Source organism: Typha angustifolia, chromosome 15, assembly GCF_048772165.1.
Source record: "Typha angustifolia cultivar Huaian chromosome 15, ASM4877216v1, whole genome shotgun sequence".
NCBI classification, from domain to species: Eukaryota; Viridiplantae; Streptophyta; class Magnoliopsida; order Poales; family Typhaceae; genus Typha; species Typha angustifolia.
The window spans coordinates 10,945,356-10,959,612 of record NC_133253.1 but is presented as its reverse complement, the minus strand read 5'-3'; the positions used below and the strand labels follow the sequence as shown (position 1 = coordinate 10,959,612).

The 14,257-nt window shown below is 38.2% G+C and overlaps 1 protein-coding gene across 1 annotated transcript; it reads right to left on the bottom strand.

Moving 5' to 3' along the window:
- Positions 1-5,870: 5,870 nt before the first annotated feature.
- Positions 5,871-8,716, bottom strand: LOC140778655 (probable receptor-like serine/threonine-protein kinase At5g57670). The gene is made up of 7 exons (XM_073123473.1): positions 8,351-8,716; positions 8,023-8,277; positions 7,775-7,932; positions 7,603-7,682; positions 7,397-7,532; positions 7,148-7,297; positions 5,871-6,152 (listed from the first exon to the last, which is right to left on the bottom strand). The coding sequence occupies exons 1-7, from the start codon at positions 8,550-8,552 to the stop codon at positions 6,006-6,008; spliced, it is 1,128 nt and encodes a 375-aa protein (XP_072979574.1). The 5' UTR covers positions 8,553-8,716; the 3' UTR covers positions 5,871-6,005.
- Positions 8,717-14,257: the final 5,541 nt, after the last annotated feature.

Here is a 14,257-nt window from a genome sequence, read left to right as displayed (position 1 = left end):
TGAGGCCAAACAAAAGTACTCCACTTACGATAAGGAATTCTATACGGTTATACAAGCTTTACTTTATTGGCACCATTATTTACTTCGCATGAATTTGTGTTTTATTCCGACCACGAAGCTCTTCGATTTCTAAATTCTTAGAAGAAACTAAATTCAAGACATGCTCATTGGATCGAGTTCTTACAGGAGTACACTTTTGTACTCAACAATAGAGTTGGGGTTGAGAATAAGACGGCTAATGCGCTTAGCCGAAGGATTAGCCTTCTTTCTACCATTAGCGTCAAAGTCAATGGTTTTAACAAAACGAAGAAGGAATATACCACTTGCTCGGACTTTGAAGAAATCATTCTCACTTTGCTGAATGATCCGAGTATAGCTTTGGACAGTTATTCCCTTCAGGATAGTTACCTGTTTAAGGCTAACAAGCTCTATGTTTCCCGTACGTCCGTACATAACTTCTTAGTTTGGGAGATCTATGCCAATGGCCTATTGGGTTATTTTGGACATGATAAGACCATCGAAGAAGTGGAGCGCTAATTCTATTAGCTAAGTCTCAAGCGTGACATCACAAAATTAGTTGGTTAATGTAGGACTTATCAATTAGCAAAGTATAAAAAACAAAATACTGGACTTTACACCCGGTTACTTATGATTGATCACCTATGGCAGGACATAAGTATGGATTTTGTCTTGGGTTTACCTCGCACCTTTGGAAAACATGATTCAATCCTTGTGGTTGTGTATCGCTTCTCTAAGATGGCCTATTTTATTTCTTGTGCTAAGACCTTTGATGCGTCACATGTGCCCAAATTGTATTTTGCCCATATAGTTAAGTTATATGGTCTTCTAAAAACTATTATTTTCAACTAGGATGTTTGCTTTATGAGCTATTTTTGGAAAATCTTATGGTACATAGTTGGCACAAAATTGAAGTTCTCTACTGCCTATCATCCTCAAATTGACGATCAAATCGAGGTCGTTAATCGCAATTTTATAAATCTTTTGTGATATCTCGTGGGTAATCGTAACAAAAATTAGGATGTCATTCTTCTTATAGCCCAATTTGCATATAATAATTCCATCATTAGGTCTATAGGCATGAGTCCATTTGAAGTTATTCATGGTTTTAAAGCATGCAAATCTCTAGATCTATTGTCCATGTCACTCATGCTAGAGTCTTTGAGTCTGCCGAAGCATTTGCACATTATGTTCATTCTTTACATTAGGAGATTACTAAGCGAATTGAGACGAGTAATCGTTAGTATAAAATACATGTCGACTTGCACAAACGTGACAAGGAGTTTGATGTTGGAGATCATGTTATGATTCATCTTAGACCCGAACAATTCCCTTTAGGAGCTATTCGAAAGTTGCATGCTCACAGTACAAGACCTTTCCAAGTTCTAAAATGTGTAGGCACTAATCCTTATGCCATTGATATTCCTTCTAATTATGGCATTAGTTGTACTTTTAATATTGAGGATCTAGTAGCCTACTAACCACCTATGTACATCCCCACTGAACCCTATGGTACATTTACTACTTGTCCAAACATCCTTGCTGTGTCACATACCACTTCTCATTTCCCATCCACATCACAAAAAAAGATAGATGCTATTTTAGATGATAAAATAATATCTACTACAGAAGAAGGGGTTCACTATTTTCTTGTTCGATAGCATGGGTGATCAGAGTCTAATTGTACGTGGATTACTAGTGAAGAGTTACAGTAGCTTGACCCTAACATTCTAGAGTATTATTAGATCCACTTGATTGAGTCGAGTTTCTTCCACCCCAAAAGAGTTGGTGGAGACACTACTTTTTGTCACGCTTATTCTTATAGGCACAAAAGGGCTACACCCGTGGCTATTTGGCTTAACGAAGGTTGTGACTAGCCACCTTCTAGGGCTATTTTCATCTTTCTATCTTTTACTTTGTTTTGCCTATATAAATATTTGTAATAATCTTTTATTAATTAATAATATTTTGAGAATTTTCACATATTGAGTGTTTGTTGGTGGATTCCCTAGGTTTAATTATTTTTTCTACTTCTTCCCAAATCTACATCACATATGCTCATTTAGATCTATAATTCGATTTAATTTCTTATATCTTGATTATTATGCTTATTCATGGGCATTATTATATTGATAGCACGTACTGCTTCATGATGATAATGTGTGTTCTATTACACTTGTTATGTTATATAATATCATGCCATTCGTACACACGCACAACTATAAAAGTAATGATTTCTACATCTTGACAGTACTCAACACCTCCTCAGCTAGGGTAAAGGGCTAGGGTTATTATTATTATTATTATTTACGTACTAGGACCCACGCCTATGATCCTAGTCTATGGATCCAAGATAATTAGGCATGCCATTCGCTAGGCAATGTGCAACTTATGCAACTTACCATTGATCAATAAGATTCAAATTCTTTGGGGCATTTAAGTAGAGATCAAAGGATAGGATGATGTAGATATAGTAGTATTCGATGATGTAGATGAGTGTGTCCTTAAGCGATGACTCATGTGTTCCGCACGTTCGCGATGATTATTGAGCCGATGACTCAAATTGGATAGTATTAGGATGCGATATTGGCCCTGGATCATGGGCCTTCGATTGAGGTCCTTAGTCTACAAGATAGACAATCGATCAAGATATTTACCTGACGACTGACGGGTGATGTTCACTGCTAGGATTTACCCTCCCTTGAGGTGTCTGTGTGGTCAGGGTTGAGTGCTGATATTAGCCTTTGGTTGTGGTTTTGCGTAAGCTTAAGTTGAAGACTAGATAGTCTGGAATGATGTTATTGTGCTATTTATCTTTAGATACAAATGGGCATGATTCATTGTATACCATGACGATCTACTATTTGCTCATGCGGGTGATTTAATTTTCCTATTAGTATATTTGCTCATGTTATTCTACTAGTTATTATTCCACTTGTTGAATGTTAGGCTCATTCACAATTGATTTGTGATGTAGATTGATTCTATCGTGACAGGAGCTCGGTAACAGTTCTTTACTTATAGAGCATTAGGTCTATATCTTGTCCTCTTATTATACTTTTATGTAGGGATATCCCCTTTGTATCTTCCTTTTAGCATGTATTCTTGTATTCGGGGACTTCACCCTTATTGTTGTATTATGGATGCATGGATTTGATGTGGCCTTTGAGGAACCAATCCATTTTACTTCTGCTCTTTTTGGATATTTCGTGGTAATGATAGTATGTCGCTAGACTCTTGGACATCATGTGCACCTCAAGTGTGAGGTAACCTTACATGGGAGGCATGTGGCATGTTTGGGTTGTTTTAGATAACTTGTCGATCTCCATAACTCGATCTGGAATAACCTTTCTCACCAAACCCCACAATACGCCACTTCCTGAGATAGATTTTCAAACCTTAGTAACCCCTGAGGTTGATCCTTCCATCTAAGTAACCCTTAAAAAGTGATTCTTTCAGATCTAATGTAGATGCATTAAGTTATGAGCCATGAGGTGATCTCCAGTAGCCTCCAAAAGATGATCTAAAGATATATGATCAATCACTTGTCTATGGTTAGATTAAAATCCCCTTAAATACTCTTAGATAAGGAAGAATATTCATTTAAAGATTCTTCATAGATTTGATAGATTTAAGAATATCCATTTCAGACATTGCCACTTGCGCTTTCGGTGACTCTAGAAATCTTTTTTCTCTATAAATGAGAATGATTTTTAGTGGGCAATTAAATATCCTTACTAAAACAACTCCTTAACTTGAATCTTCAAATTACTTATATATATATAATTCTTGACTTCAAAATCAATATTCCATTTTAATATTATTCATTAAATATTTTATAACTTGTGCATATTTTCATACATAAAATTTAGATATGCTACATGAATAAAATCTTATAACTTAGTATGCATACATTATTAACTGCTTGATACTTTGTTGCTTGGCTATCTACATATGTAATTATATTAAATCTTTTTATTATCTTATTTCTTATATTAGAAATTTATGTAACTAAATATAAATTATATCTTCTATTATTTGTAGGTTGATTATGTATAGTGCAAGACAATGGCCACTTCATCTATGGATGTTGATTTCTATTTAAACTTTTTTTTTTGTTTTGTTTTGGACATGTTGAAAAAAATTAAGAAAGTTCTAGTAGATTATATTATCTTTTTTCTATATATAATATAGGCATTTGAACTTGATATATTATGTGAATTTTTTAATATTTGCAATATAAATTATGTTTTGGATCTATAATATACTGTGAGATGTTTTTAATTTGGATGTAGTCAAATTGGGTAAATATGATAAACAAGAGCACATGAAAATATATTGCTCTAATGTTTAATTGTATTCACTTTTACAAAATGAATATAGGAAATCAATAATTTCCTATATAGTCATAAAAAAAATTATTGCCTAATGGATTAACACTTTCCACGGCAATTGTATTTGCTGCTAAATAAATATATATAAATGATAGGTTATATAAGTAACATATATATTTTGTTGCTAAAGAAATTAAATTTTTTAGCAGTAAATATAGTTGCAACTAAATAATTTTTTTTAACAAATAGTATTTGCTATTATAAATTCTTTGCCATATTAAAAATTAATAATAATAGCAATTATGGTGTGTCTGAATTGTCAAGCAAATGTGTATGACCTGGTACAATTGAATTTATTCTAACATTTTAGTAATCGAAGAGCAACGATCAGCTATTTAAACCTCTTTTGCATAAAAGATTTGAACAAATAATAACATGATAAGAAGATGAAGTAGGATTGAACAGTTGGCATGCTTGAATTGGGGTGAAGGCAAAAAAAATTGTAACTCTACTGTCAACTACTGTCTTTATGCGTAATGATATTCTATCCTATCTCTTTAGTTTATCTTGCGTGGTTACAATAGTTTAATTACTCACATGAGATAGTCTTGCTAAATACCACATTGACCCTAAGGATATCCTCAATCTCTGTTGAGCGTCAAGGATTGCAATATGATTTTTTGTGACCGGCCCTAATCATGACCCTAAACAAAGTATAACATGATAAGAAGATTGAAGTAGGATTGAAAAGATGCCATATTTTATTAGGGGTGGTGGAATTCAACCACTGCTTTTGGCTTTATGCATAATGCTATTCCATTCTATCTCCCTTGTTAGTTTATTTTGCTTGGTTATAATAGTTAATGAAGAGCTACAAAAAATAATTACAAGAGATGGCCTTGATAAATGTCATTCACTGACCCTAAAGATATATCCTCCATCGTCTAGATTTTGTTGTCGAGGATTGCAATCCTTTTGGAGCAACTTAATCCCATCCGTTTCTGTAATTCCCTTGAAACCCACTTAAATAGACCTTGTGGCTTCTATTCTAGTTTCTGATGATGCCTTGTCTTGCCTAGTACCGTAAAACAAACTTATTGGAAATGGGAGAAACTTAATTCAAACTATTAAGCTCCTATTACCTTTCTTATTAAACATTTGTGATATTTCCAATTGCGAGAAGTTTAACATTAGTGCAGATCGACTCCAACACCATGTAAGACTTATATTATGCAACTACTCTGGACATTTTATCTCTAACATTCTCTAACCACCTCCCGCAAGTGACCTGTCAATGTACTGTTGAAAGCTAACCCATCTTCATCAACCACCTCTGCTACCCTTGAACCTCAAGTTATCTCTAAGTTTATATCAACTAATCCTCTAGTTGTCGTACAAAATTCTCATCCTTCTTGATAAAGAAATAATAGAAGAATGGAACGTCATCCATGAGGATGCAGACAAATCCTATCCACATCCAATTGACATTCAACAAACCAAATCCACCTGTTGTGCATGTACCGATCAAATTAGGTGTATATATAAGCACTAGAATCTCATATTGCTACATACTGAGAGTTATGTATATTGTAGAGCCTCATCGCCCACACAAATGGGTCGGTAACATCACAATTTTTTAAGACTAATTTATCGTTAGGTGCTTCCAGATGATGAAGATGATAAGGGTGTGTCACATTCATCGTCGAGATCATCAAAGTCCCAGAAATCATCTTCCTCTTCCTCCTCAGGCATCTCCCACCGATCGTGCAATATCTCGCCATCCTCCAATAGCTCTAACACCTATCATTGTCCGTTTTGATTAGAGCAATAAAGGTTGTATTTTATAAAGAAGACCAATCAAGATTGAAAACTATTGCTAGACTAAGATTACCCTTATAGATGCATGTGCTTGGTTGGCGTGTTCTAAATCTTTGTCTTGTTGATAAATAAAAGTGAATAAGGAGCTGCTGGACTTCTTTTACTAGGTTTTATATGGAATGATGGATCCATGAATAGTATTCTTTGCCGAAGATAGCTTCTGATTTACACTAGAAAGATGGGCAATGGTGAACCTATAGGTATAGGATAGCTATCTCTTTTGGTGGTAATATGGAGTCAGCCCAGGTTTATGACAGCCACTGTATAGATGTTGACTGCCTAATACTACCATTACTAAAGCTCCAGGAAATAACGGGCAAAAATTATGTAAATTTACTTGAAGAGTCTTGTTTACTACCAAACCATGTTTCTTAACTGCTTCCCTTCTATCAATTTAGCATGTAAGGAGGACAGTAAAAGTAGTCTAACTGAGCTAAACGAGATTGGATTTAAGATCTATCAAGGGAGAAAGGTAGCTGGTTATACATGAGAAAGTTGCTTATCACCAAACATTTCTGCATAGTGTCACACTGTCATATACAACTCCTTTTGTAAGTTGGTGTGATTGATAAAATCCAAATCTAGTTGCCGCAGCTCGAAGCAACATCAAAATGGATCAAACAAGCATGTCATAATTTCATTTTGGCTATTTAATTGGGCAATCGCTTTCTAAGTCTTTGTCGTAATTCTTTTGCTAGGCATAGAAATGTTAAATTAAAAATATCATGTTTTAGTTTAACTACTTTAGAAATTTAGAACATCTTTTTATATATATATATTATAATCTTGATGATTGATGGTAGTAGCTACAAATATACTGTCCTTGGGTTCACCCATACTCTCCTAAAATACTAGAAAATCCTGTGTTAAGAGTCTAGAACAATTAGGTAAGCTACTTGTAAGAAAATCTGGTGTACCTCTGTCATGGAAGGACGCCATGTCGCTGATGCCCTGATGCAAAGAGAGGCTATGAAAGCAAGCCTCGTCAGCTGAGCGACATTGTAATCTTCTCGCAGTTTTGGATCTACCAGTGCTTTTATGATACCATCATTCAGATAGGGCTTAGCCTGTTCAAAAGTTTGCAGAGTGAGCTAAGAAAGATGATAATGGTGTATCACATTAAAGCTAGTACAAGTTCAGAAAAAGGAAAAGAAAAAATAGTTTACCCAGCTTAGTAAGCTCTTGTGTGATCCATCCACTGGTTTCTTTCCTGATATGATCTCTAAGAGGAAGACACCAAATGCAAAAACATCGGTCTTTTCGTCGATGATGCCATGCGTGAAGTACTCGGGCGCTAAGCACCTGACAACATTTAAATTCTTAGTACTATGTTGAAACAAATATTCATAATTCAAAAAGAAGATAGAATTACCCAAATGTTCCTTCGATTGGTGCAACGGCACGGTAAGTCCACTCGGACGGAAGCCATTTTGCAAGCCCGAAATCAGATATCTGAGATAGTCGTGCTGTTTAATTCTTTTGACATAATAATGCAAACCATGTCTGAGGAGCTGAATGTTTCAAGTATGGTTCTGTTCTAGTACCTGAGGTTCAAAGTTTGAGGTCAGAAGAATGTTGGATGCCTTGATGTCTCTATGTATGATTCGTCTTCTGCATCCCTTGTGAAGGTAATGAAGCCCACGAGCAGTCCCTACAGCGATGTTATACCGCAATTTCCATGCCATCGGTGGCGATTTCTCATCTGCATTATAACAAACACCAAAGGTCATAATTCTGCTCTATTTATCCCTGCAAATTAGAACAAAATAGTTTCTTCTGGAATCAATGATACCATGGAGATTGGAGGAAACAGAACCATGCCAAGAGAACTCAAAGATCAAGTAAAGGTCGCGGTCGATGCAACAGCCAAGAAGTGCTGAAATATTCGGATGCCGGACGTGGCAAATCGTGCCGAGTTCCGTCAAGAAGTCCTTCGCCTTCTGCTCGTCGTTTGAAGCTCTCATCAGGCGTTTCACTGCGATTGCTTGTCCATCCTTCAGAGCACCCTTGTAGACCTCTGCATACCCACCTCTTCCAACCAAGTTATCTGCTCAATCCAATGCCAGAATGAATCAGAAAAGATGTACGAGAATTCTCCCAAACAGACAAAAGAGACAGACCTTGATGGAATCCATTGGTTGCTTGGTTGATTTCTTCATAAGAGAAGCATCTCCAACTGGGTTTATGAGGAGGTTCTGTATCTAGTGAAGTCTCTGTAAATTTGTTCTGAGTTTCCTCTGGAGTCTCTTCCTCTGCTTTGCTTTTGCGGCCAATGGATAGGAGGCGTTTAAGGCTTCTGCTTTTGAGGTACAACTGCCTCATCTCTTTCTCTCCCCCACTATAATTCTTCTTATCAAGCAATATATGATTGAAATTTTTACTTAGAAACCAAAAGAATAGAAGGGAAGAAGAGGAAGAGGAAGAACAGGAGACGCAAAGGCGTTTCTAGCTTAAGAAGTGCAAAAGTCTATGCTTGCTTTCGTTTAAATTAGAGAGAAAGAAAGAAATCGTATAAATTAGAGAGGGGGGTGGGGGCACTGGGGGGGTGGCAATGGCATCTATAACTGGGGATTCCCTACAGACCTAATGCTGGAATTTACTGCATCGGTAGTCAGGCGTCTCGTAATTGGCTATCAAATTTTAAAATTTCTGCGGCCTGTGCTGCAGAGAGATCGGCAGAAAAGGTCCCTTTCGCTGCCACTGCTTCTTCTTGTGAGCCATCTGGCCTTTTACTTATACAGAGTTGTTTGTGAAGGTGGCGTTTTGGATCCTTTAACCATTGTTCGTTTGACAGCTCCCTTAATTAAGGAAAAAAAGTACTAGGACCACTAATCAGGGAATCTCTTAGTTGATCAACGACTTCTTGCAGCTACTAAATAGCCAATGAATAGAATCAATCTAGGTTCGTCTCCTCTGAGCCAGACTTAGAGGATCATTTTCTTACAAGTTGATTGGGTAGGTCTATTGGGATTCCACATAGACTGATCACATGGCAGGGTAGTCTAGGCACGCTATCAGAAAATTATTTGGTAGCTCCGATCGCATCTAATTAAACCCTACAGGTCGGACTAACCTTCGTAGGTAGGTCAAATCATGTTTCAATGGATTAGGAGGAATAATCCAGGTTACTTAGCCTTGTTAGGTTATTAGAAAAGAAACGCAAAGCACCCGCCAACTCAGTGTTTAGGAAATAAAGAAGCATGCCAAAAGAAAGAGACCTTGCTATGAAGTTTAAAGAGGTAAGCTGAGATTGATTTCGGCTAACTTCATCCTTTGTAGCATATTCCTCTAGAGGGTCCAGAGCCTAGGAGAATTTAGTTGTCTTTGGGGCCAGGCAACTGACTTTAGGTGCAAATGGGCAATGATCTCACTTCCATTATTGGGTGCTAGGTGTATTGTTTTTGTTATTATTATTATTAAAATTCTGTTGATGAATGCAATAACCATGAAAATAATGTGGATATGTTGTACTTAATCTTATTGCAGAGGAATCATTCTAATGTTTTCAAGACAACAGAAAGATGAAGCTAGTAGAAGCCCTAGACGTAATAGCCAGATATTTAATGCCAAATACTGCAGTCGTTTATGATTAAGACAAAGGAAAATTTGCCTAATTTTTCAATTTAGTTCATCATTAGTTCGATGAGGACAACTAGCAGTCGTTTATGCTTTACCTCAATATTTTATGATTTAATATTTTCTTTTGCGTGGGATTTGAAGGCAAAAGGAGAGAGACATTTCTGCAGCAGCTGATGCCAACATACTCTTGCAACTTTGGCTGCAGGAATTTTCTGTGTAGGTGGTGTAGTTAATCATTTATTTTAGTCTAACAAATACAAAATGATTTCTTAACCAATGAAGAGCTGCCATGTGGAATGCTGCAAAAGATCCTACAATCTGGGCTGTGTTATTATATCCATCCCCATGGATGATGATAAAAAGAAAAGAGGAGAATTTGTTATAAAAGAGTCTTGGATCTCTGGAAAGATGCAGCCGTATCTCTGAGTATGTTTGTATGCAATGCTTTTAAATTGCGAATTTTGGGCCACTTGCTGTTTCCTTCTAATTATTCTGTGATCAAGTTGCATCAGAAGAACAAAATAGCTCCAGAGCTGTTACATCAATCCAGTCGGGACACCTCAGTGTTCAGTATTTCTATCTGGCATTTATGTGAAGCCAAACGCTCACACTTTGCTCATTGGGTTGCTTTCATTTTCTAAGATTGTCCTGCCAGATATCACCTGACAAATTCTAAATCAAAGATAAAAAGCTCAATAAGCTTGAAGAAGTGGTAAAATAATTGAAGTTGATCCTTGAATCCAAGAGACGTCAGAATGATAATAGTACTGCGTATGTCGATGTTTAATTTTAAACAAGAAAATCGAATCGGTAATCACTATTTTGGTCCGTGTTCTCATCCGAATTAATTTTCGTCTGATCCAAAGTTATTTATATATACCTTTTGCACATGTTGTTTAACGATCTTCGATCAATTTGAGCTTAATCTTTCTTGCATCAATCCAATTAAACACCTCACCGATCACTTCTCTCCTCTGGCATATGAATGCAAACAAACGCCTACATTTTTCTGACTGATCAACACTCAAGTTGTACATGCAAGTTGCTGAGAGTGTTAGAACATCAATTAGCAAATTGACAATATATAAGGAAAGCTCACTACACAAGAAAAAGGTTAAAAAACAACTTTTAGCATGATAATTTTTTTAAGGATATTTGCTTTATTATAAGAAAAGCTCCTAACTTTTACAAGAAATATCCATTGAACACCAATCTACTCCTACAATCAAAGCACCCTATTATTAGCATTAAATTAGCAAAATATCCTTCCCAAGAGAACAATCTTAATACCAAGTGACATTGATACCACCCAACAAAGGATTGCAACCGAATTAGACTAAGACAGCAAAAGGGCATCCTTTAACTATTGTATGGGTTCGGTGCGCACCTGCTTGGACTGTTGGTTGATACGATCTCTCCTTGGGCTAAGGTTTGATCTATCTCGTTTTTAGATCTGGGCAAGATCTGGCACAGAACTTTGGAAAGGGATCCCGTAAGATGTAGCCATCGGATCGTCATGAAATTTTGATATGTTATAGCCCTGGAAAATAGCTTTTCAATAAATTTAATTTCAGGAAAATGGGACGGTGGATCTCGAGATATCGTCTGAGAAGTAGACGAATATTAGGGAGTCCGTTGATGAATCCATGGATGGAGGCACGAGATCCTAGGTGATGATGGATGGCGGTAGACCGGTGGTAATGGGGTGGCACCAGTGAGTAAGTGGTGGTGAAAGGATTATGGATAATGGAAGCGGTTAGGACAAGGTAATAGAGAGATTAGAAGAAGGGGGAGGAGTGGGTCGCCCCTAAGGGACTAGGGTGAGTGGATGGTAGAGGGAGGATAGAAGCGGCGGCGCTGGAGAACTAGAGAACGAGAGAGAAGAAGAACAAGAAGATTAGGACAAAACTCAATTCATTTAATAATGACTTCTTGGTTGTCATTCACACCTTTAGAGGCTAACCAAACAATTTAGAAAGGATAATTATTAACCCTAGAAATAGTGGATTTTTGTCCACCACATTCGAATGGGGTCGAACACGTTCGAACGCACAAAAAGCATTCTTTGTCGATGCGAACCTAATGCAGGCATTCAGGTGCGTTCGAACGCACATTTTGCGTTCTCTGTTTTTGCGAACCTGATGTAGGCATTCGTAGGCACGTTTAAACGCTCCCCATCTACGTCCGAATGCGACATACAGAAAACTTATTTCCCCCTAAAATAAACACTTAAATAAGAATAAAAAACATCCCTAAAGTGTATCCTGCTTGAGACGACATCGGTGAAATCCGAATCGTATCAATCCACCACACTCAACCTTGTCCTCAAGGTGTGAAATTGGGGAAGCAATCCATGATATCCGACTCGAGCTCCTAGGTAGACACTCGTTAGTGGGCTTGCCTAGCCACTCGATCAATACTTCTGTCTCTAACCTGGATCCATGGCATCTTCTCCTACGGACTAAGACTCAGACCAGTTCAGCTGGGCTATCTTCCTACATTGGTTCGGGCAAGGCCGAACCCACCACATGGTTAGGCCCAATCTAGGCCTTTAATGCCGACACATGGAAAACCGGATGGATTCAGGTTCCCTCAGGTAGGTCCAACCGGTAAGCTATCAGTCTGATTAGTTGTAACACTCGATATGGCCCGTAGTACTTGTGACCCAGCTTCTGGTTCATAATCGGCCTCAATGTGGATTGCCGATATGGTTGAGCTCGAACAAATACCAATTGATCAACCTCAAACTCACACTCGCGCTGGCCTTTATCATGAGTCTACTTCTGGTAGACTCTGATACCAATGATAAGCTCTGATACCAATTTGATGGGATCTCTCTCATAAGTCGACAATTGTTGAAATTTTTATGATAAAGCCTTACTAAGATAGGCAATGGGACATCCTTCTTGCATTAGTACAGCTCCTATGCCAACACCTAATGCATCACATTCAATAATGAATTCTTTACTGAAGTCTGGCTTCGTCATGAGCCGATCGGCTTCATCATCTCCACGACAAAGATTGGTGCCTCAAGAAGGACCAGTGGTGGGACCACATCGAACCGATACCCCCACAAGTCCAGGTACGACATGTTAATATCAATGATCCTCTTTTACTTAATTCCTACACATCATCCCCCACCTCTAATATACAACCCAAGATCAGTAGTGGTAGACCCCGAGAGGCATGCTGCATTGATGCGCTTCGTCGATGAAGATGATTCGCACTTAAAGGATGATGTTGATCCTTTTGGAGATGGTGATGGGCATGCTCGAGGATTTAGAGAAGAAGATCAACAAGCACAAAGGTTTAGATCAGAATCAAGGAACTTTCGTGAACCCGACAATGCTATTGTGGGGAGAACCGCGTTTGGACTTTCTAAAATTCCAAAGCGGTGATCCGATGGATTGGGTGTTTCAACTAGAACAATACTTTGATTGTCAAAGGACAGCGGAGGATGCAAAGGTCCAGATGGCAAGTTTTCACCTCTAAGGAATGGCATTGCATTGGTATCGATCGACTATTCATGGTGGAGGATTTAGCGATTAGGTTGACTTTTGTAGGAGGATTACACGTAGATTAGGGACAGCAGTGCATGAAAATTTTGTTGTCACATTAAGGAAGATGGTTCAGAGGACAATCATACTAGAGGAACAAGCAAAATTTGAAAGAGTTAGTAGTCGTTGTGAGCCACCTTGGCTCGAACCGACATTGATGAGCACATTTATTTCAGGATTGTGAGAGGAAATACAGGCGAATGTTCGTGCTCGCTATCCTACCACTCTTAAGGAGGCCTTTTAGAAGGTCGTGAGGATAGAGCAAAAGCACAAGGCTCTCAAGATGACAGCAAAAGTAAGTTGGGGCAACCGAGATGGGTAATTTGTGCCTAGAATGCCAGTTATAAATTCTACGAGTTCAAAGACAAAGGCTGCTAAAACTAGAGCACGACCACCTTGGAGATCTTCTTTCGATGTTAGAGGAGGCAAAAACCCCCCGTTCGAACTCTCACACTTGCCTAGGTGGATAAGCGAAGAGCGAAGGGCCTTTGCTTTCGATGTGATGAACGTTTCACCCCCGGTCATCGGTGTTCCAAACCGATCAGGAGTGTGATGCTCATCAACGGTTTTGAAGAGGATGATGATGTTGTTGGTGATGGAGAGTGTTTAGAGGAGGTCGTGAAGGAGGGAGTAGAGAAAGATATCCAAGCTAAGCTGAAATATCAATGCATGCATATTCGGGTACTTCCGTGCCGAGGACATTGCGGGTGGACGGACTTGTTAGAAAGCATGGTGTGCACATCCTCATCAATTCCGAGAGTACACACAACTTTCTAGATGAGAGGTTAGTGAAGAAGTTGGGCTTGGATGCTGAACCGATCGCGGGGTTTGACGTTGCTATCGGAGACGGCACAAAGCTTTAGGCGGAGAGCTCGTGTCGCCGTGTTGGTA